The 23,640-nt window shown below is 42.9% G+C and overlaps 1 protein-coding gene across 7 annotated transcripts in view; it reads left to right on the forward strand.

Annotated features, from left to right (window-relative positions):
- LOC139278896 (Fanconi anemia group A protein-like) overlaps positions 1-23,640 on the forward strand; it is a 129,600-nt gene that overhangs the window by 30,803 nt on the left and 75,157 nt on the right. For all 7 annotated transcript variants that reach the window (XM_070898142.1, XM_070898140.1, XM_070898144.1 and 4 more), the window contains 4 exons: positions 4,095-4,207; positions 6,249-6,325; positions 13,670-13,811; positions 22,828-22,961. In XM_070898142.1, coding sequence (XP_070754243.1) covers positions 4,095-4,207; positions 6,249-6,325; positions 13,670-13,811; positions 22,828-22,961 — 466 coding nt within the window. The remainder of the gene's footprint in view (positions 1-4,094; positions 4,208-6,248; positions 6,326-13,669; positions 13,812-22,827; positions 22,962-23,640) is intronic.

Raw genomic sequence — 23,640 nt, forward strand, 5'->3', positions numbered from 1 at the left:
TGCTGACAGTATCAGATCCTGAGTATGCTGGGAAGATTATGTGCTTTGGCTTGCGCAACAAAACATTCCTGGCATAAATACTTTAATATGCATATAGATTGGGCTAACCAAACTGGAAGCAATGAGGTAGAGGAGGATTTCCTGGAGCGCATAAGGGATGGTTTTCTAGACCAATATGTTGAGGAACCAACTAGGGGAGAGGCCATCTTAGACTGGGTGTTGTGTAATGAGAGAGGATTAATTAGCAATCTCGTTGTGCGAGGTCCCTTGGGGAAGAGTGACCATAATATGGTGGAATTCTACATTTAAGATGGAGAATGAAACAGTTAATTCAGAGACCATGGTCCAGAACTTAAAGAAGGGTAAATTTGAAGGTATGAGGCGTGAATTGGCTAGGATAGATTGGCGAATGATACTTAAGGGGTTGACAGTGGATAGGCAATGGCAGACATTTAGAGACCGCATGGATGAACAACAACAATTGTACATCCCTGTCTGGCATAAAAATAAAAAACGGAAGGTGGCTCAACCGTGGCTATCAAGGGAAATCAGGGATAGTATTAAAGTCAAGGAAGTGGCATACAAATTGGCCAGAAATAGCAGCGAACCCGGGGACTGGGAGAAATTTAGAACTCGGCAGAGGAGGACAAAGGGTTTGATTAGGGCAGGGAAAATAGAGTACGAGAGGAAGCTTGCAGAGAACATTAAAACGGACTGCAAAAGTTCTAAAGAGAAGACGGTTAGTAAAGACAAACATAGGTCCCCTGCAGTCAGAATCAGGGGAAGTCATAACGGGGAACAAAGAAATGGCAGACCAATTGAACAAGTACTTTGGTTCGGTATTCACTAAGGAGGACACAAAGAACCTTCCGGATATAAAAGGGGTCAGAGGGTCCAGTAAGAAGGAGGAACTGAGGGAAATCCTTATTAGTCAGGAAATTGTGTTGGGGAAATTGATGGGATTGAAGGCCGATAAATCCCCAGAGCCTGATGGTCTGCATCCCAAAGTACTTAAGGAGGTGGCCTTGGAAATAGCGGATGCATTGACAGTCATTTTCCAACATTCCATAGACTCTGGATCAGTTCCTATGGAGTGGAGGGTCGCCAATGTGACCCCACTTTTTAAAAAAAAAAAGGAGGGAGAGAGAAAACGGAATTATAGACCGGTCAGCCTGATATCGGTCGTGGGTGAAATGATGGAATCAATTATTAAGGATGTCATAGCAGCGCATTTGGAAAGAGGTGACATGATAGGTCCAAGTCAGCATGGATTTGTGAAAGGGAAATCATGCTTGACAAATCTTCTGAAATTTTTTGAGAATGTTTCCAGTAGAGTGGACAAGAGAGAACCAGTTGATGTGGTGTATTTAGACTTTCAGAAGGCTTTCGACAAGGTCCCACACAAGAGATTAATGTGCAAAGTTAAAGCACATGGGATTGGGGGTAGTGTGCTGACGTGGATTGAGAACTGGTTGGTAGACAGGAAGCAAAGAGTAGGAGTAAATGGGTACTTTTCAGAATGGCAGGCAGTGACTAGTGGAGTACTGCAAGGTTCTGTGCTGGGGCCCCAGCTGTTTACACTGTACATTAATGATTTAGACGAGGGCATTAAATGTAGTATCTCCAAATTTGCGGATGATACTAAGTTGGGTGGCAGTGTGAGCTGCGAGGAGGATGCTATGAGGCTGCAGAGTGACTTGGATAGGTTAGGTGAGTGGGCAAATGCATGGCAGGTGAAGTATAATGTGAATAAATGCGAGGTTATCCACTTTGGTGATTAAAAACAGAGAGTCAGACTATTATCTGAATGGTGACAGATTAGGAAAAGGGGAGGTGCAACGAGACCTGGGTGTCATGGTACATCAGTCGTTGAAGGTTGGCATGCAGGTACAGCAGGCGGTTAAGAAAGCAAATGGCATGTTGGCCTTCATAGCGAGGGGATTTGAGTACAGGGGCAGGGAGGTGTTACTACAGTTGTACAGGGCCTTGGTGAGGCCACACCTGGAGTATTGTGTACAGTTTTGGTCTCCTAACTTGAGGAAGGACATTCTTGTTATTGAGGGAGTGCAGCGAAGGTTCACCAGACTGATTCCCAGGATGGCGGGACTGACATATCAAGAAAGACTGGATCAACTGGGCTTGTATTCACTGGAGTTCAGAAGAATGAGAGGGGATCTCATAGAAAAGTTTAAAATTCTGATGGGTTTAGACAGGTTAGAAGCAGGAAGAATGTTCCCAATGTTGGGGAAGTCCAGAACCAGGGGTCACAGTCTAAGGATAAGGGGTAAGCCATTTAGGAGCGAGATGAAGAGAAACTTCTTCACCCAGAGAGTGGTGAACCTGTGGAATTCTCTATCACAGAAAGTTGTTGAGGCCAATTCACTAAATATATTCAAAAAGGAGTTAGATGTAGTCCTTACTACTCGGGGGATCAAGGGGAATGGCGAGAAAGCAGGAATGGGGTACTGAAGTTGCATGATCAGCCATGAACTCATTGACTGGTGGTGCAGGCTCGAAGGGCTGAATGGCCTTCTCCTGCACCTATTTTCTATGTTTCTATGTTGCTTCTTTCAAGTTCGACTGCAAGAAACACGTGTTTGAATACAGTTGTCAATCACTAATACATTTGATCCGTGGCATGGAACAAGGACAATTTACGGTCACATCAAGATGTGGATTGGCTTATCCTTGTGTTGCAAATTGGTTTATTTCATTTTTCATTAAAGAGCAGACAATGTATTTGGACCAATGGATCAAAATGGTTCATTCCTAGATAAAGTTAACAGCAGGGGAGTTGTCTATTTTGTATTTAACTTTGCACGTGATTTGAACACGAGTCAAACCTGTTGGAATATCTGACTTTGTAGATTGAATTACCAGTTTGTGCATTGTCCTTGGTGCTATGTACGAGGTGTGTTTAGTGTCTCGAAATGTGCGATGTGTGGATCACTACAGACAAAGATGTTCTTTCCTTCTTTGTTGTGGGATGTATACATGGGGTTTACCTGAAATCATGTGGGAAACTTTAACTCAATAGCAAGAGTCGTTGTTTGAAATTGGCCTGAGACAAATTCTTCTTCGCAGGGGCAGCACGGGCCAGCCCACACTGCGATATGTGTGCGCACTAGGTCCGTGCAGCAGAGCTGGTCTCTGGTCGTCCTGGTTAACCCTTGCCACTGGACTAAGACTCTGTCAAGCCCGTGTGGTGGCTGGTGTGCAATGGCCACCCTACTTTTTTTTTTAAAATCCACACACAGGCGTCTTCCACCCTTCAATATGCAGTTTGGGATTCTGGAATATTAGGTGCTTCATTGAAACACCTGTGAACTTATTGAACTCATCCCTATTCGGCAAGTCATCATCGAGTTGAGGGATTGCCGAGGAAGAAGGGATGATTTCTGATTGAAATTTCCCAGAACACATGGTTCAGACATTTAATTGGTTAAAAACTGTTTCCTTCTGAAATTCCATGATGTAACTCTGCCACTCTTAACCTGCACAATGCATTATGCAGTTACAAGAAGTAAACGAGATCATGAGACCGATTGAATTTATCTTTCCGCATCAGAACTTTGTTCAGTGTCCAACAAGAACATTCATATTTCTTACTGAGTAATTGACCTATTACTGGCATGTATGAAGCATGGATCTTTAGTTATATTACTGATTTTTTTTTTTGTACATCATGTCTGTATCTAATTGTAAATAGATATTTTAGTTTTCCTAATCTATAAGCTGTGCTTAGTAGCTATTGATTTTAACGGGTGGATGCTCGTGGAGCATGAGACTGCTAAATCTAGTAAACCGATTATTACACAGATTATTCCGAACGTACAGTTTACGATCGTAGGGAGAAAAGTCTGTTTGCAGAAACTGGAGAGAGAAGAGACTATCTATTCTATTGCAACACCTTGCTCTGCCTTGCATTGGGATTAGAGATGCCTGGTAGTGCTGTGGACTCTAAATATTTTTTAAATTATAAATTGTTGACCGTGAAATTGGAAATCAAAACTGTTCTTTAAAACAAATTCTAAAATATGGTTATCGCCAATATGTCTGTTGTTAATCATTTATACTGATCCTGCTTCTTACAGGCTGAGTGTGTTTGACGTGGCATTGCTCCATGGTGTTATCTCTCTGGATTCGTTAAAGCAGTTTCTCTGCTACACACTGACGCAGATTCTCACCTACAATCCTGTGCTTGAAGGTAAAAACTGCACCAAATAACAGAGACACTAAACTTTTAGATTCAATCTTCGATTATAATATCTGTGTGTATGTTATGAACTTGGAGTAATAAACATGTAAAAATACACCCCATTCTTTCTGTGATTTAAAAAAAAAACATGTTATTTTATTTTCCCTCTGCAAGTAATGATAAGCAGTATGGATTACTTTAGTAGATTTTTTTTCAATTATCTTTTTTAACTTGCTCCACTCTTCAGTCAGGAGGATAGGATAATCCTGTCCATGAACGTCTCCAGTAGCGACATTACTATTGCTCTTTAGTTGATGGTGGCATATTAATGTTCCATTTATCAGGAAGGGAAGTGGTTTTGCATTGCTTGCTGCCGCCTGCATTGCTGTAGAAATTGTTCCATTTTATATTGGGGCGGTTTTAAAATTGTAAATAGTGAGTGTTTCGCTGGGGCGGCCACTTTGCTGACCTTCAGGCATAGCCAAGAGCGTTTGTCATTCAGAAATGTGTCCACTTAAAATTTCAATATTCTTGCAACACATTGAAGAGATTTAACAAAACAAAAATCTTTTATCTTTCTCCATTCTTCTAATCAGAAATAACAACAACAAAAACTTGCCTTTAATGTAGCAAACTATCCGAGATGTTACTGGAGGTTGTTCAAAGTAAGTCATGGACCTTGGTGGGAGCTGAATTCAGATCAGTAAAGATAGTGAAAAACTGCAACTGTATATGTTAAGTCAGCGCCTCCCCCTTCGTGTCTATAACACCTAGACAGCTCTTTCATATTGTTCTCATTTCTTTCTATTCAAGCAAAAATAGTTTAAAATGCACAAAATAGAATAAGTTAAATGTAATTCAAATTGATCCTAATCTATACTGTATAATTTTTTTACTATTTTTGTGAGCAATTCAATTGGCTAGTAGAAATCCCATGACTTAAGCAATGCCATTGGCCAACAAAGATCCTGTTGCTCGTTCTAGTTGTGTCCCATTCCCCCAATGTCATTAGCTACAGCTATTTGCAACTCATTTGTTCTCTGTTGGATTGACAAAGCTCCATACTGATGTCCGTCGAGGTAGTCGGAGGGGTGGAGATTTACTGGGATTCTGTTTAATTTTTTAAAAGCAATGACTCATTGGTCTCTGGTAACCTCATGATGTTTCTGTGTAGCTGCTGTTTGGTTTTGAGCACTGTGATTGGATTGTGGGAACAATGCAACTAAAAAAAGTCACCATTGCAATTTGTCCACTGTAACGGCTGCTCGTTAGACCCTGGTATCCACATGACTAACAAGGAATGACATTGCAAAGTTAGTGATACTAAGCTATAGATGATGATAGTTCTAGGCTCAATCTCTGGTCTCTGCTGAGTTATCTTATCTCAGTGAGGGTGATGTTGGCTGCATTAGAGTTGGACAAGGAGGGAGAACAGTCAGCCAGGCTCTCTCTCACTCGCTCGGGCTCATCACACGCTCTCTCTCTATCTCTCTCTCTCTCTCTCTCTCCTGCTATCAGGTAATTTCTGTTGAAACGTATATATGGGTGTCAGACCAAGATAGGATCAAACTCCACAGTGGCACTACCCGATGGGTGAATAGCCCAATACCACTTGCCGTTTAGCTGATGTTTGAAGAATGGCAATTTGGGTGAGAGATCCCTAGAGGACTGCCAGCAACTGTGTACTTTGTACCAAAGCTCGTGTCACTGCCTTCAAGGGAAAAGCGAAGAAAACGGGACATTAAAAGCAGTGCAAGATAAATTATAGTGAGCACACATTCCTGCTTTTCTTAACCTGGGGATGGTATCGATGGTACCATGTCACATGACCTTGGGTCATCTGTCCGATCATCACAAAAGCTTAACTGGTTGAAGGCATTAACTCACTATTTCTCTGGTAGTTGCGCCTATCAGAGAAATAGTAAATAATGCCGTCAACCTTTTCCAGGGCTCTTCGCTGAAAGTACTAAAAGGATCGGATATAAATAACAATTCAGTCAGAAGGGAATGTTGCACTTAACTTTAGCATAATATTTTCTTCCTTTCACAGCATCTGATGCCATTCGCATGCAGGGAGAGTGGTGCTTTGCCAAAACACAGCCCCTTCTCACAACCTTCTACAGAAAGGTAATTGACTGACTGCTATGAAATATCATTATATTTTTAAGAAACTAAATGCATGAACTAAATAATAATTTAATTGTGATGTGTTCCTTTGCTAATATGAAAAGGAAACACTGAGGAAGAATATGCTTTTGTCCTGTTGTGGTAGAATCCCAAATCTATGCTTCCTGATTTTTCCACAGTTGCCACTCTTGCTGAGTAACTTCGCAGAACAAAAAGTACAATATGTTTTTCACTAAATTAAAGTCACTCAACTAAAGAGCCCTGTTTTATTGACTGCAGTTTAACCCTGGCACTTGGGGCTGGGAACACACGACTGCTAAGTTAATATCTTTCCTCAAAATATGCTGATTTTATAAATAAAGTGTGTGTGTGTGTGTGTATATATATATATATATATATATATAGATATTGGTTTGCATCATAAAAGTGCATGATTTGGAGTATAATGTCGATGTTGAAGCAACCTTTTAAAAGGCACTTTTATGATGCAAAACAATATTAAAATGCGACCTAAAACTAATGAGCACATTCCATGCTGCAAAATTTACTGACTAAATAACAATCAAACTCTGAAGGACACCAGGCTAATTCTACTTGCAGGTATGTTATAAATTCATTTCATTGTGATGCCAGGTGCTCCTGTAAGGGGTGTAGGACCTACTGCCCATATGATTGCAGAACGCAGGGACCTAAGAATAGCACACCCTTGTAACCTGAACCAGATAATGATGTCATTTGCATCTGACCACACTTTCTTTTTTGGTTCCTGGGATGTGAGCGTTGTTGGCAGGGCCAGCATTTATTGCCCTTCCCTCATTGCCCTTGAGAAGGTTATGGTAAGCTGCCGCCTTGACCCGCTGCAGTCTGTGTGGTGAAGGTACTCCCACAGTGCTGTTAGGGAGGGAGTTCCAGGATTTTGATCCAGCGACGATGAAGGAACGACGATATATTTCCAAGTCAGGATGGTGTGTGACCTGCTGCCCTTGTCCTTCTACAACAACAACTTATATTTATATATATATATTTGTTCCTGGGATGTGGGTGTCGCTGGCAAGGCTTGGCGAGTTGCTGCAGTTTATCTTGTAGATGGTACACACTGCAGCTATAGTGTGCCGGTGGTGGAGGGAGTGAATGTTTAAGGTGGTGGATGAGGTCGGCTGCTTTGTTCTGAATGGTGTTGAGCTTCTTGAGTGTTGTTGGAGCTGCACTCATCCAGGCAAGTGGAGAGTATTCCATCAAACTCCTCACTTGCGCCTTGTCGATGGTGGAAAGGCTTTGGGGAGTCAGGAGGTGAGACACTTGCAGCAGAATACCCAGCCTCTAACCTGCTTTTGTTGCCACAGTATTTATGTGGCTGCTCCAGTTAAATTTCTGGTCAATGCTCATCCCCAGGGTGTTGATGTTGGGGGATTCGACGATGGTAATGCCGTTGAATGTCAAGGGGCGATGGTTAGAGGCTCTCTTGTTGGAGATAGTCGTTGCCTGGCACTTGTGTGGCGCAAATATTACTTGCCACTTATCAGCCCAAGCCTGAATGCTGTCTAAATTTTGCTGCATGCGGGCATGGACTGCTTCATCATCTGAGGAGTTGCGAATGGAACGGAACACTGTGCAATCATCAGCGAACATCCCCACTTCTGACCTTGTGCGGGAGGGAAGGTCAGTGATGAAGCAGCTGAAGATGGTTGGGCCGAGGACGCTGCCCTGAGGAACTCCTGCAGCGATGTCCTGGGACTGGGATGATTGGCCTCCAACAACCACAGCCATCTTCCTTTGTGCTAGGTGTGACTCCAGCCAGTGGAGAGTTTTCCCCCCGATTCCCATTGACTTCAATTTTACTCGGTGACCTTCATGCTACACTCAGTCAAATGCTGCCTTGATGTCAAGGACAGTCACTCTCACCTCATCTCTGGAATTTAGCTATTTTGTCTGTGTTTGGACCAAGGCTGTAGTGAGGCCTGGCGCTGAGTGGTCCTGGCAGAACCCAAACTGAGCATCGGTGAGCAGGTTATTGGTGAGTAAGTGCCGCTTGATAGGAACATAGGAAATAGGAGCAGGAGTAGGCCATTCGGCCCCTCGAGCCTGCTCCGCCATTCAATAAGATCATGGCTGATCTGATCTTGGGCTCAGCTCCACTTCCCTGCCTGCTCCCCATAACCCTTCGCTCCCCATAACCCTTCACTCCCTTATCTTTCAAAAATCTGCCTATCTCCACCTTAAATATATTCAATGACCCAGCATCCACAGCTTTCTGGGGCAGAGAATTCCACAGATCGAAGACCCTCTGAGAGAAGAAGTTTCTCATCTAAATGGGTGACCCCTTATTCTTAAACTATGCCCCCCACGAGTGGAAACATCCTCTCTGCATCTACCTTGTTGAGCCCTCTCAGTATCTTTTATATGTTTCAATAAGATCCCTTCTCATTCTTCTAAACTAAACTCCAATGAATATAGGCCCAACCTACTCAACCTTTCTTCATAAGGCAACCCCCTCATCTCAGGAATCAACCTTGTGAACCTTCTCTGAACAGTCTCCAATGCAAGTATATATCTCCTTTAAATACAGAGACCAAAACTGTACGCAGTACTCCAGGTGTGGCCTCATCAATACCCTGTACAGTTGTAGCAGGGCCTCTCTGCTTTTTATACTCTATCCCCTTTTCAATAAAAGCCAACATTCCATTTGCCTTCCCGATTACTTGCTGTACCTGCATACTAACTTTTTGTGTTTCATGCACAAGGACCCCCAGGTCCCTCTGTACTGCAGCACTTTTATTTTTCCTGTCAAAGTGGATAACCTCATTCCTGTTTATGTATGGAGAAAGAGTCAGACTGAACACTGTGAGCTCAAAGTAACGTATGACCGTAGTCTTTTATTTGCAGGTCTCCAGAGTGCCTCTCCAACCTGTGAGGCCTCCATAAATACCTGTGCTGCCAAGGGATTATGGGATCCCTTGGGACTCCAGGGAATGAGCCCTCTGGTGGCTGCACAGAGTAAATACAAGTTTACATATATAACAATTCCCACATTATACTTCACTGCCAAATGTTTGCCCACTCACTGAGCCTGTCTATATCCCTTTGCACTGTCGACAACAGCTTCCATCACTTTGCTGATGATTGAGAGTAGGCTGATAGGGCAATAATTGACTGGATTAGATTTGTCCTGTATTTTATGGACAGGACATACCTGGGCAATTTTTCACATTGTTGGGTAGATTCCAGTGATGTAGCTGTACTGGAACAGCTTGGCTAGAGGTGTGGCTAGTTCTGGAGCACAAGTCTTCAGTATGACAGCCAGGATGTTGATGGGGCCCATAGCCTTTGCTGTATCCAGTGCACTCAGCTGTTTCTTGATATCACGTGAAGTGAATCAAATTGGCTGAAGACTGGCTTCTGTGATGGTGGGGATCTCAAGAGGAGGCCAATATGGATCATCCACTTGGCACTTCTGGCTGAAGATGGTTGCAAGCACTTTAGCCTTGTCCTGTGCACCTGGGTGCTGGGCTCCGCCATCATTGAGGATGGGGATGTTCATGGAGCCTCCTCCTCCCGTTAGTTGTTTAATTGTCCACCACCATTCATAACTGGATGTGGTCGGACTGCAGAGCTTTGATCTGATCTGTTAGTTGTGGGATCATTTAGCTCTGTCTCTAGCATGCTGCTTCTGTTGTTTAGCACGCATGTAGTCCTGTGTTGCAGCTTCCCCAGGTTGGCACCTCATTTTTAGGTACACCTGGTGCTGCTCCTGGCATGCTCTCCTGCACTCATTGAACCAGGGCTGGTCCCCTTGCTTGATGGTAATGGTAGAGTGAGGGAAATGCCGGGTCATGAGGTTACAGGTTGTGGTGGAATACAATTCTGCTGCTGCTGATGGCACACAGGGCCTCATGGATGCCCGGTTTTGAGCTGCTCGATCTGTTCTGAATGTATCCCATTTAGCATGGTGATAGTGCCACACAATACGATGGAGGCAGTCATGTCTCATGATCGGACTACAATCAGTATATGTTGTCTTTGTGTAATACTGTGCTTCCCTACATCTGTCTTGCTTGACTGAAACAAAATGGGGTGGAAATTCGGTCGCACCTGTGTTGCGGCGTTAGCCCGGGCAGAGTGGTAGATTTTGCGCCGGGAAATGGTTTCCGTCTCCAGCCGCAAAATTCACCGGCTGGATCCTGAGTGTGGAGCGGAGCGCTAAGGGAGTTGTTCCACACCTCGCTGAGCAACTGAAAATCCCGAGATAAACAGCCGGCCTTGGAGCGCCCGAAGAGAGGCTTCCATGAAAAAAACGAAATCTGAAAAAAACCCACCAAAAACATTCCCATACGTTACTCACGCCACGCTATGAATCACAAAAATAAAAACCAATCACACTTGCCTGAGGTCGACATTCCTTCCCTCACTGCGGCCGCTACAGCTCGGACCGCCAGCTTTCACGGGTGGTCCCAATCGGGCGTGTTGCCGGGCGCTACGGGTCGGGCCAGTTTCAGATTTTGCACTGTGTCGCAGCCAGAGGTATTGCACACCGGCTCGCTTCTCCCGGGCGGTACTGCTCCACACCCCCGAAACCCAGCACCGAATGTCCCGGCGAGATGCTGGAAGCAAGCCATCCGCCTGGAAATGCTTCCCGCCACCATTACAGCCCCTCTGGGGCGAAAACAGAGGCAGCAATTAACTGAAAATCCAGCCCATAAACTTTAACTGCCCTCTTAAATTCCAACCTTCTGACTATGATGAAAGTCTGTCCTTGCAGCTTTCCGTTTAAAAAAAAAAAAAAAAAAAAAAATTCTGTCTGACAACTCTGCTTTTTATCTCCTTCTGTTCACGGCCAGAGGGCAGATCTTATCCCAGACAATGCCCAGCGAGCATTTGGGACCAGGGACCTCCCAACATAATGGGCGAGAGAGATTTAACAAATTGCTTATTGTCTACAGACTTTGGAGCAACAACTTCAAAGCCTAAATAATTAGCACTTTAATCATGCTTCATCTTGGTGCCCCTTTTTAAAAAAAACTGGTGTGAATAGATTTTGCGATAAAGCCCAACCATTAAATGTAATTGTTTTTTCTAAATCCTTTCTCTGTTTTTAAAAAAAGTCAAAAAATCCCTGCACTTGGCAAGCTATTGGACTTTCTGACCTTAAACACAGCTCAGCCTTAGCAATGGAATAACGCATTAAAAATTATACATGATGTGCTCATATCCAATTTATTGTAAGTGCTGCCACTGAAGATCTAATTGTTTGATATTAAAACAAGCTTTTAATGAGCAGATTAGAGATAAATAGACTGGCCCCATGTGCATAACTCTGATAATATTTCTCTGCTTGCAAATTCCAGTTGTATTTGGGACAGGGATTCTTAACGAGAAGGAACAGCTCTTGTGTGTAGTCAAAAAGGGAAAACATTATCAGAATATATTGTGGATTATCTCAACCCTGAATTCAAAACTTAAAAGTCTAAAAATAAACTAAATTAATAATAACAATGCTGGGCTAACCGTCAAAATGAACCTAAACTTGGTCAGTTTAATTTAGGCTGGTCTGTGCTGCAGGCCTGATTCACGAGGTCACTTCAGATTTCTTATTTTTTTTTTTTAAATGGTAGCGAGCCAAATCTTTGACCTGCAGTGAAGGCTCTGCCTCCGTAATTTCATTGTTTTGGATTTGTGTTCAAATCAAGGGCTGCGATTAATTCAGGTCAAAATGACCCATAAAATCCGAACCAAGATTCACTTCACCTTATTTTACACATTTGCTATTGCTGTTTTTTATGTCTGGTGTGAGTAATGAGATAGCCAATCATTTTCTATATGTTCATGCAACTCTTTTTGCTTATGTCTTTTGTCCCCTTCCTTCCGTTCCCTGTCGCGGGTTAAGTAGAGTAACTGTCGCGGCTGAAAGAATAAATCTGTATCTTAATCTTGTGTCTTTTGCATAATTTCACATGACATCTCCTGTTGAATTTTGTTTTTCTCCTCCACTGTATAGTGGCCAATCACTCACTAGCGCACTGCCACACGACTGCAGAAGGTAGTTTAGTATCTTTAATCCTCCAGAGCTTCTGAAACCTGGCAAGACCTCAGCAGCCAGCAAATTTAGTTGCCTGGTTACAATAAGCAGCCCTAATCATTCTAAGATAACTGAAGCTTCTTCTTTTACTTTCTAATGCATACTGCATCTCTTTTTTTTCCCCCCCTACACTGCCACACCCCAGCACCCCTGATGCCGTGAATACTTGTAATATCAAAAGTTTACTTTACCTTTTTAAAAACTATGTTTTAATCTTATGGATAAGCAGTTAATAATATGCTTTTATTAGATTAAAGGAACCGGGTTTGATGTAGCCAAAAAGAGTAGTAAGCCTGAGGATTGGGAGGATTTTAGAATTCAGCAAAGGAGGACCAATAAATTGATAAAGAGAAAATAGAATATGAGAGTAAACTAGCAAGAGACATAAAAACAGATTGTAAAAGCTTCTATAGGTATGTAAAAAGGAAGAAATTAGCAGAGACAGGAGAAATTATAATGAGGAATAAGGAAATGTCAGACATTAAATGAATACTTTTTATCTGTCTTCACAGTAGAAGACACACAAAACCTCCCGGGAACAGTGGGGAACCAAGGGGTCTAGTGAGAATGAGGAACTTAAAGAAGTAGCACTGGAGAAATTAATAGGACTAAAAGCTGACACATCCCCTGGACCTGATGGCCTATATCCTAGGGTTTTTAAAAGAGGAGGTAACAGAGATAGTGGATGCATTGGTTTTGATCTTCCAGAATTCGTTAGATCCTAGAACGGCTCCCATGGATTGCAAGGTATCAAATGTAACCCCGCTATTCAAGGAAGGAGGGAGAGAGAAAACAGGAAACTATCGATCAGTTCGCCTATCATCAGTAGTAGGGAAAATACTAGTATTTATTATTAGGGACATGGTATCAGGACACTTAGAAAATCATACAGATATGATTGGGTGGAGTCAACACGGAAATCGTGTTTGACAAATGTGTTAAGAGTTTTTTGAGGATGTAACTAGCATAAGGGGAAACCAGTGGATGTAGTGTATTTGTATTTCCAAAAAGCATTCGATAACATGCCACACAGGAGGTTATTGCACAAAATTAGGGCTTATAGGATTGGGGATAATATATTAGCATGGATTGAGGATTGGTTAAAGGACAAAAAACAGAGTAGGAATATGTGGAAAGTGGAGTTGAGGTAGAAGATTAGCCATGATCTTATTGAATGGCGGAGCAGACTTAAAGGGCTGAATGGCCTACAGCTCCTATTTCTTCATCTTGTGCTCTTATGTTCTTTATTTGTCTCTATTTGCTTTGTGCAGCTGTTTGTAAAATTCAGCGCAGAGGAGCTGATCACTCATTTTCAGCAAGTTCTGGAGACCCATGAGGTTAACTGGCAGAATGTACTATCCTGTGCTTCTACATTGTTGATTTGCCAACCACAGACCCAACAACAGTTGAAAGGTATGAAATGGGCTTGGATTAGAGGCTGGTGACATAAATTGCTTTTACACATCACAAGGTATTTCATCATACCAGTGTAGCTCCCTGGGTCTTGCGCATGATTATACCGAGGAAACGGTATGTCTGTCAGCTATGTTTCTTGTAACAGGCTGAGAAGTTACAGCGCTGCTACTGGAGCAAAAAGGAACCAGCATTGTTTTGTAATATTGGTGTTTAGAGGTTACAGCGCACCAGCTCTAAAAGAAGTAAGAACAGCAGTCACTCCGATACAATGCTTTTAATGTATTGTGATTATCAACCTAATATTTTAATGTATTATTAGTCGACCTCTTGTGGCATTGCATTTAATAAGCCAGAGAATATACTTACTCCCTTGCGTGTCTCCAATATCTTTGTTGCTCGTTTTGTTCTGTTTCTGTCACTTTCTCTTCTCTGATGCTTCTTCCCTTAACTCTTCCTTTCCCTCCCCCATGTATAAGTGATTACTATTGGCCTTTTCCAACTGTCCAGTGGAGATCATTAATTGGTGTCAAAATGTAACTTTTTTGAAAATTTAAGTCGTCTTCTTTTGTATGGTAGCAGTAAAGTAAATCAAATGTCAATATCGAAGTCGGATATCCAGGCCAAAGCTTCCGGTGTAATTGCTTTGGCCTGGATATCCGACTTAACCAAATATCTTGTAGGCTATCTGTGAATTTCCTCTGAGGGCAGTGTAATAAATGAAAATGGCTAGCTCTCTTTCTCTCTCTTTTTGTCTCTCGCACTCGCTCGCTCTCTCTCGCGCTCGCTCGCTCGCTTTCTCACTCTCTCTCTTGCTTTCCTCTATTCCTTAGCTTAATACGCCATAATAAAGATTTAGCAGAGGGGTCAACAACCAGGGGGCACAGATTTAAAATAATTGGTAAGAGGTTTAGAGGGGATTTGAGGGGAAATGTTTTCACCCAGAGGGTGCTGGGTGAACTCACCGCCTGAAAGGGTGGTGGAGGCAGAAATCCTTACCACTTTAAAAAAAAAAATACTTGGATGTGCACTTGAAGTGCCGTAACTTACAAGGCTACAGACCAAGAGCTGAAAAGTGGGATTAGGCGGGATAGCACTTTGTCGGCCGGCGTGGACACGATGCGCCGAAATGACTTTCTTCCGTGCTATAAATTTCTATGATTCTATGAAAAACTACAATGGGTGTGAAATTACAACACCCATTTTTTTTTCTCGCAGGCACGTACAGCCATAAGAACATAAGAACATAAGAATTAGGAACAGGAGTAGGCCATCTAGCCCCTCGAGCCTGCAATAAGATCATGGCTGATCTGGTCGTGGACTCAGCTCCACTTACCCGCCCTCTCCCCGTCGTAACCCTTAATTCCCTTATTGCTTAAAAATCTATCTATCTTTGACTTGAAAACATTCAATGAGCTAGCCTCAACTGCTTCCTTGGGCAGAGAATTCCACAGATTCACAACCCTCTGGGAGAAGAAATTCTTTCTCAACTCGGTTTTAAATTGGCTCCTCTGTATTTTGAGGCTGTGCCCCCTAGTTCTAGTCTCCCCCACCAATGGAAACAACCTCTCTGCCTCTATCTTGTCTATCCCTTTCATGATTTTAAATGTTTCTATAAGATCACCCCTCATCCTTCTGAACTCCAAGGAGTAAAGACCCAGTCTACTCAATCTATCATCATAAGGTAACCCCCTCATTTCTGGAATCAGCCGAGTGAATCATCTCTGTACCCCTTCCAAAGCTAGTATATCCTTCCTTAAGTAAGGTGACCAAAACTGCACGCAGTACCCCAGGTGCGGCCTTACCAATACCTTATACAGTTGCAGCAACACCTCCCTGCTTTTGTACTCCATCCCTTTCGCAATGAAGGCCAACATTCCATTCCCTTTCCTGATTACCTGCTGCACCTGCAAACTAACCTTTTGGGATTCATGCACAAGGACCCCCAGGTCCCTCTGCACCACAGCATGTTGTAATTTCTCCCCATTCAAATAATATTCCCTTTTACTGTTTTTTTTTTTCCCCCAAGGTGGATGACCTCACACTTTCCGACATTGTATTCCATCTGCCAAACCTTAGCCCATTCGCTTAACCTATCCAAATCTCCTTGCAGCCTCTCTGAGTCCTCTACACAACCCGCTTTCCCACTAATCTTAGTGTCATCTGTAAATTTTGTTGCACTACACTCTGTCCTCTCTTCTAGGTCATCTATATATATTGTAAACAGTTGTGGTCCCAGCACCAATTCCTGTGGCACACCACTAATCACTGATTTCCAACCGGAAAAGGACCCATTTATCCCGACTCTCTGCTTTCTGTTCGCCAGCCAATTCTCTATCCATGCTAATACATTTCCTCTGACTCCGTGTACCTTTATCTTCTGCAGTAACACCTTTTGTGTGGCACCTTATCGAATGCCTTTTGGAAATCTAAATACACCACATCCATCGGTACACCTCTATCCACCATGCTCATTATATCCTCAAAGAATTCCAGTAAGTTAGTTAAACATGATTTCCCTTTCATGAATCCTTGCTGCGTCTGCTTGATTGCACTATTCCTATCTAGATGTCCCGCTATTTCTTCCTTAATGATAGTTTCAAGCATTTTCCCCACTACAGATGTTAAACTAACCGGCCTATAGTTACCTGCCTTTTGCCTGCCCCCTTTTTTAAACAGAGGCGTTACATTAGCTGCTCTCCAATCCGCTGGTACCTCCCCAGAGTCCAGAGAATTTTGGTAGATTATAACAAATGCATCTGCTATAACTTCCGCCATCTCTTTTAATACCCTGGGATGCATTTCATCAGGACCAGGGGACTTGTCTACCTTCAGTCCCATTAGTCTGTCCAGTACTACCTCCCTAGTGATAGTGATCATCTCAAGGTCCTCCCTTCCCACATTCCCGTGACCAGCAATTTTTGGCATGGTTTTTGTGTTTTCCACTCTGAAGACGGAAGCAAAATAATTGTTTAAGGTCTCAGCCATTTCCACATTTCCCATTATTAAATCCCCCTTTTCATCTTCTAAGGGACCAACATTTACTTTTGTCACTCTTTTCCATTTTATATATCTGTAAAAGCTTTTACTATCTGTTTTTATGTTTTGCGCAAGTTTACCTTCGTAATCTATCTTCCCTTTCTTTATTGCTTTTTTAGTCATTCTTTGCTGTTGCTTAAAATTTTCCCAATCCTCTAGTTTCCCACTAACCTTGGCCACCTTATACGCATTGGTCTTTGATTTGATACTTTCCTTTATTTCCTTGGTTATCCACGGCTGGTTATCTCTCTTCTCTCGCCGCCCTTCTTTTTCACTGGAATATATTTTTGTTGCGCATTATGAAAGAGCTCCTTAAAAGTCCTCCACTGTTCCTCAATTGTGCCACCGTTTAGTCCTTGTTTCCAGTCTACTTTAGCCAACTCTGCCCTCATCCCACTGTAGTCCCCTTTGTTTAAGCATAGTACGCTCGTTTCTGACACAACTTCTTCATCCTCAATCTGTATTACAAATTCAACCATATTGTGATCACTCATTCCGAGAGGATCTTTTACTGGGAGATCGTTTATTTTTCCTGTCTCGTTACACAGGACCAGATCCAAAATGGCTTGCACCCTTGTAGGCTCTGTTACATACTGTTCTAAGAAACAATCCCGTATGCATTCTATGAATTCCTCTTCCAGGCTACCTCCTGCGATTTGATTTGACCAATCGATATGTAGGTTAAAATCCCCCATAACTACTGCCGTTCCTTTTTCACATGCCTCCATTATTCCCTTGATTATTGCCCACCCCACCATGAAGTTATTATTTGGGGGCCTATAAACTACGCCGACCAGTGACTTTTTCTCCTTACTATCTCTAATCTCCACCCACAATGATTCAACATTTTGTTCATTGGAGCCAATATCATCCCTCACAACTGCCCTGATATCATCCTTTATTAACAGAGCTACCCCACCTCCTTTCCCTTCTTGCCTATCTTTCTGAATCGTCAGATACCCCTGTATGTTTAATTCCCAGTCTTTGCCACCTTGCAACCATGTTTCTGTAATGGCCACCAAATCATACCCATTTGTAATGATTTGTGCCGTCAACTAATTTACTTTATTTCTAATGCTGCGTGCATTTAGGTAGAGTGTTTTCATCCTAGTTTTTAAACCATGATTTTTAGTTTTTACCCCTCCTGCAGCCCTTTTATATTCAGTGGCCCTTTTTGTTTCTTGCCTTTGGTTTCTCTGCCCTCCACTTTTACTCATCTCTTTTCTGTCTTTTGTTTTTGTCTCCTTTTTGTTTCCCTCTGTCTCCCTGTATTGGTTCCCATCCCCCTGCCATATTAGTTTAACTCCTCACCAACAGCACTAGCAAACACTCCCCCGAGGACATTGGTTCCATTCCTGCCCAAGTGCAGACCGTCCGGTTTGTACTGGTCCCACCTCCCCCAGAACCTGTTCCAATGCCCCACGAATTTGAATCCCTCTCTGCTGCACCACTGCTCAAGCCACGTATTGATCTGTGCTATCCTGCGATTCCTACTCTGACTAGCACGTGGCACTGGTAGCAATCCCGAGATTACTACTTTTGAGGTCCTACTTTTTAATTTAACTCCTAGCTCCTTAAATTCGTCTCGTAGGACCTTATCCCTTTTTTACCTATGTCGTTGGTACCAATGTGCACCACGACAACTGGCTGTACTCCCTCCTTTTTCAGAATGTCCTGCACTCGCTCGGAGACATCCTTGACCCTTGCACCAGGGAGGCAACATACCATCCTGGAGTCTCGATTGCGGCCGCAGAAACGCCTATCTATTCCCCTTATGATTGAATCCCCTATCACTATCGCTCTGCCACTCTTTTTTTTATGCCCTACTGTACAACAGAGCCAGCCACGGTGCCATGAACTTGGCTGCTGTTGCTCTCCCCTAATGAGTCATCTCCCTCAACAGCACTCAAAACAGTGTATCTGTTTTGCAGGGGGATGACCAGATGGGACCCCTGCACTACCTTCTTTGTACTACTCTTCCTGCTGGTCTTCCATTCCCTAGCTGGCTGTGGATCCTTCTCATGCGGTAAGACCAACTCACTACACGTGCCACTTATGTCATTCTCAGCATCGTGGATGCTCCAGAGTGAATCCACCCTCAGCTCCAATTCCGCAACGCGATCCATCAGGAGATGGAGGCGGATACACTTCTTACACACGTCGTCGTCAGGGACACCGGAAGCGTCCCTGAGTTCCCACATGGCACAGGAGGAGCATATCACGTGACCGAGCTCTCCTGCCATGCCTTAACCCTTAGATACCCTTAAATTGGTAATAACAATGTTACAGTTTACTTACTGATATAAAAATAAAAAGAAAAGCTACTCACCAATCACCAGCCAATCACTTACCCCATTGGCTGTGATGTCACCTTTTGATTCCTTTCTACTTTTTTGCTTTCTCTCCCGCTGTAGCTGCACCGGTACGCCTTTATAGGCCGCTCTGACACTGCTCCCACCTCTCACCAACTGCCGCTGACTCTCGAGCTCCCGCTGGGCCTTTATAGGCCGCACCGACACTGCTCCCACCTCTCGCCAACTGCCGCTGACTCTCGAGCTCCCGCTGGGCCTTTATAGGCCGCTCTGACACTGCTCCCATCTCTCGCCAACTGCCGCTGACTCTCGAGCCCCCGCTGTGTCTTTTATAGGCTGCTCCGACGCTGCTCCCACCTCCCAGCCCCTTTTTAAAAAAGAAAACATACTCATCATAAATCTTACCTGAGTAAATCTTTTAAAATTTGTGCATTTTGTCAAAATTACTTGAAGAAAAGCAATTGAGCCAAAAGTTCTAGGAATTCTAAAAATATTCTGTCAGTACAACCAATGGAATTATACTGATGTATCCAGAGAAATTAGTTACACTACACATGCTCAGGCTGGATAATCCAAAGATGGTTCACAGAGCCACAGCTCTGGCAAAAGATATTGACCCCAGGTCCAGGCTTTTGGGAAAGGTGGAGGCCAAGTAAAATATTTAATAAAGGCATTAAAAGACACAGGACAGTTCAGTGGATAATATTAATCATAATATAGTGAAATGTTGTTTTTTGATTTAAAAAAAAATCTGTTTAAACCCTCATTTTAGACATTAGAAATTTCAGTTACTGAGAAAAATTTTGGATTGAAAAAAATTCAGAAAACTTTTTGGCTGATGTACAGATTGTGCAATCTCAGCGTGGCACATATAACATTAAAAAAATCCATAACTCCTACAGGAGTAACATACTGCAGGTAAATCATGTGTTTCCAATGACATGCACACCTGATGTACCAAATTTAACATCTTATAGATTATAGATGGATCTGAAAGTTCCAGCATATTTCAGGGACATGGCAGCAGTAGTGTAGTCTGCTACAGTACATTTAAAATCTTTAATCTAATTGGGAAGTACAGGTACGACTTCCCAAATCCGGAGTTCCGATATCTGGACATCGCATAGATTGGTGGGGGGGTGTAGGTTGTCCGAAATCTGTAAAAATGTTCCGAAATCCGGACATTTTTTTCACAGCAGTAAATAATCCCACCCCCCAACACGCGCAGACACGCACTCCAAAAAAAATTGCAAAAAATAAAAAATCACAAAACATTCACAAGGCACTTAACTATCGAATCGCTGCAAAAGAATTAAAAAATAAAAACTTTAACTTACTTTTTATTTGCAGGTTTTCATACCTACCGCTGTCCCAAGGGCTGCACTGCAGGTTTTTCCCGATGTTTTTTTTCTCACTAACTACGGGTCACCGCCGTGCCAAATAGGTTTCCGGATTCGGGACGTCGGATTTCATCTCTGAGATCCGGAAATTCCCGAACCTCGGCCCAGGCATTTCCGGATTCAGGACGTCGGAAATATGTTCCGAAATCCGGAAATACCCGAAATGCGGAATTGAGTCGGTCCCGAGGTTTCCAGATTTGGGAGGTCATACCTGTACTGTAAGAACCTGTATTCCTGTTCTTTCCATAATACCTGTTTGCTGCCAATGCCATCCATACATTTTCCTGTGCTAATCAAATTGAAAGAATAAAAAGTTCTTTAACAATGAAGGGACCTATTGGTACACAATTTCTTTTATTTGCCGAGACAATCTACAAATGCTGATTACATGCCTATTAACTTCTGAGGCGCTGGAAGCAATTTATTTAATCTTGCTGTAATTGGGCTGCCAGCATATTCATGGATGAGATAACAAGTCCTGGGTTAGCTCTCTATTTGATGCTCAAAAGTCATGTCCAATATTGACTTGACTGTGCTTATGATGCAACAAAGTTGATCGGCGCACTTTCTGCATTCGACTGTGCCCTTATTTATAACTAAAGTTTTGATTTTCTGCATGGTTTTAAATCAGGGATGTCAAACTATAGGCCACAAGCAACATGCACACCTTGGCTATCTGGCCTACAAAGCCCAAACAACTTGGTTCTATTTACAATTGTATTTCTTGCTTGTAGGTTTATCCTGTTGCGATTTTGTGGCTCTGGACGTTTGGAAAGGGTTTGCTTTGCCATATTGGAACACCAAAGGGGGCTAAAAATTCGGTTCTCAGCGATAACGGTATTTTTTCGCCAAAATTACCATTATTGCTTCGCTATCGGCCGGAAATTCAAGCTTTAATTTGCGCTGCGGTAAAAATCGGCGTTACACGAGGATTCGCGGCACAAACTGCGATCCTCGCTAACTTTAGTCCGAGGCCGATACCACTGCGAGTTGGGCCTAGGGAGGGCGGAAAAACACCTTAAAAAATAAATAAATTGGAAAAAACAAAAAAAAATTCACAAAACATTTACAAGACTATTGAATCGCTGCAAAAGAATTAAAAAATAAAAACTTTTAACTTACCTTTTTTGCAGGTCTTCATACTGCTGCTCCAAGGGCTGCAACGCAGCTTTTTACATGTCGGTATTGTCTGAACAAAATACGGGTGCGCACAGAGCCAAACTTTTGGCCAAAACGCTATTTCGGGTCTTGCACGGTGGCGCGCCTTTCTCCGGCAGTATTTGAAAACCGCTGCAGTCACCAAATTTTCTGCTGACTGGATTTTTGCCAAAAAAGGTGAAATAGCACCAAAAACCCGGTCACAAATCGGCGAATTTCTAGCCCCAAGAGTTGTTACTACAGTATCAACAGCTTGAGGTATTTGCAAATTAATGGGAACAATAACAAACTTTATATGTGGCTGCGAGGTATGCACCCAAGTCGCCCACGAATGTCAAAAGCTTGAACACTCTGCCTCTAAATGTACAAATTAAACTCTGCCTGTGAATGAGACGTTAAACCGAGTACCCATCTGCTCTCTCGGGTAGACGTAATTGTTTCCATGGCACTATTTCAAAGAGCGGGAATTATCCCCAGTGTCCTGGCTAATATTTATCCCTCAATCAGTCGCACTAAAAACACATTACTGCTTGTGGGAGCTTGCTGTGTGCAAATTGACTGCCGTGTTTTCTACGTTACAACAGTGACTGTACTTCAAAAGTACTTCATTGGCTGTAAAGCGCTTTGGGACACCCTGAGGTTGTGAAAGGCACCATATAAATGCAGGTCTTCTTCAATAATATCTTTTAACTGCTCTTATGCGATGCCCCATCCTTCAACGGGAAGATTGATTAATTATTTGGAGTCGACTTTTTCCGTGAGACCACTGCATACCGTGCTTAGAACATAAGAATTAGGAGCCGGAGTCGGTCATTTGACCCCTCGAGCCTGCTCCACCATTTAATAAGATCATGGCTGATCTTGGTGAGGAGGCTAGCTTGTTATGGGGCGATTCAGATGAAATTGTTGATTTGATGTGATTGGCTGAGATGCTGTCAAGCTCTGCATCTCCGATCCCAGGAGAGATGTGAAGAGCACATTTTGGTGGTGGCTGGAAGATTCAGTTGTCTGTCATCAGCAAGAAACAAGTATCTTAACCACCGCTAATTACTATTCATTTCATCAGGTCAGATTTTCAATGTGCAGCAATTTCTCCTGTCTTTCTAGAACTGCTGGCTAGGTTGCTGATCAATTCCTTTGAGAATTACGAGTTGGAGAGTATAATCACTGCGTTCCTGCTTGCACGCCAGGCTGCATTGGAGGGACCAGCTGTTTTCATCAGCTATTCCGAATGGTTCAAGGTAAGGCTAGACATTTGGACACACATAGCACTTTGGAATCTACTTAACTGCCTCGTCTTTCAGGAAACATAGGTCCCCTCGCACTTGTCCAAGAGGAATATGGCAATCCTGACTATTGTACCGATTTTAAACATTGCGAGATAAGTGCTGAGGATATAATCTGATTCAGTCAGGTCGGGTACTCTAGGAAATCATTAATGACATTCTTTGTGAGAATCTCAGTTGGGACTTATGAGGTTCCATAATAGCTGAATCATGTATAGCTCGAAACATTATTTCAACACACGGAGAGGGGGTGGGGATAGATACTGGGCGTAAGGTAGCCTTATTGGGCAAAGTAATTGAAGACGTGTTCAGGGCAGGATACGCTGAGACTTACTAATCAATTTGCGATAAGTGCCTCACATTCTCCCCTCAACATCCCCCCCCCCCCCCCCCTCCATCATCCTCAACCCCGTAGGTAAATACTTCAGACCTGCACTAGCAACCCTAGAAAATGGCTCTTTCCAACAGACTTTGCACTGTCCTGGACTTTACTTACTTAATCTCCTAAGGAAGCTACATAACCACTGTTAGCGGATTTGTTAGTGGTTACTGTCGCAACAAAGAGTTGTTAATCTGGTGACAAAAACTCCTGCTTATGACTCATGCACAAGTGGTTTTTATAATCAGCTTTATT

This window comes from Pristiophorus japonicus, chromosome 13 (genome assembly GCF_044704955.1).
Source record: "Pristiophorus japonicus isolate sPriJap1 chromosome 13, sPriJap1.hap1, whole genome shotgun sequence".
Lineage (NCBI taxonomy): Eukaryota > Metazoa > Chordata > Chondrichthyes > Pristiophoridae > Pristiophorus > Pristiophorus japonicus.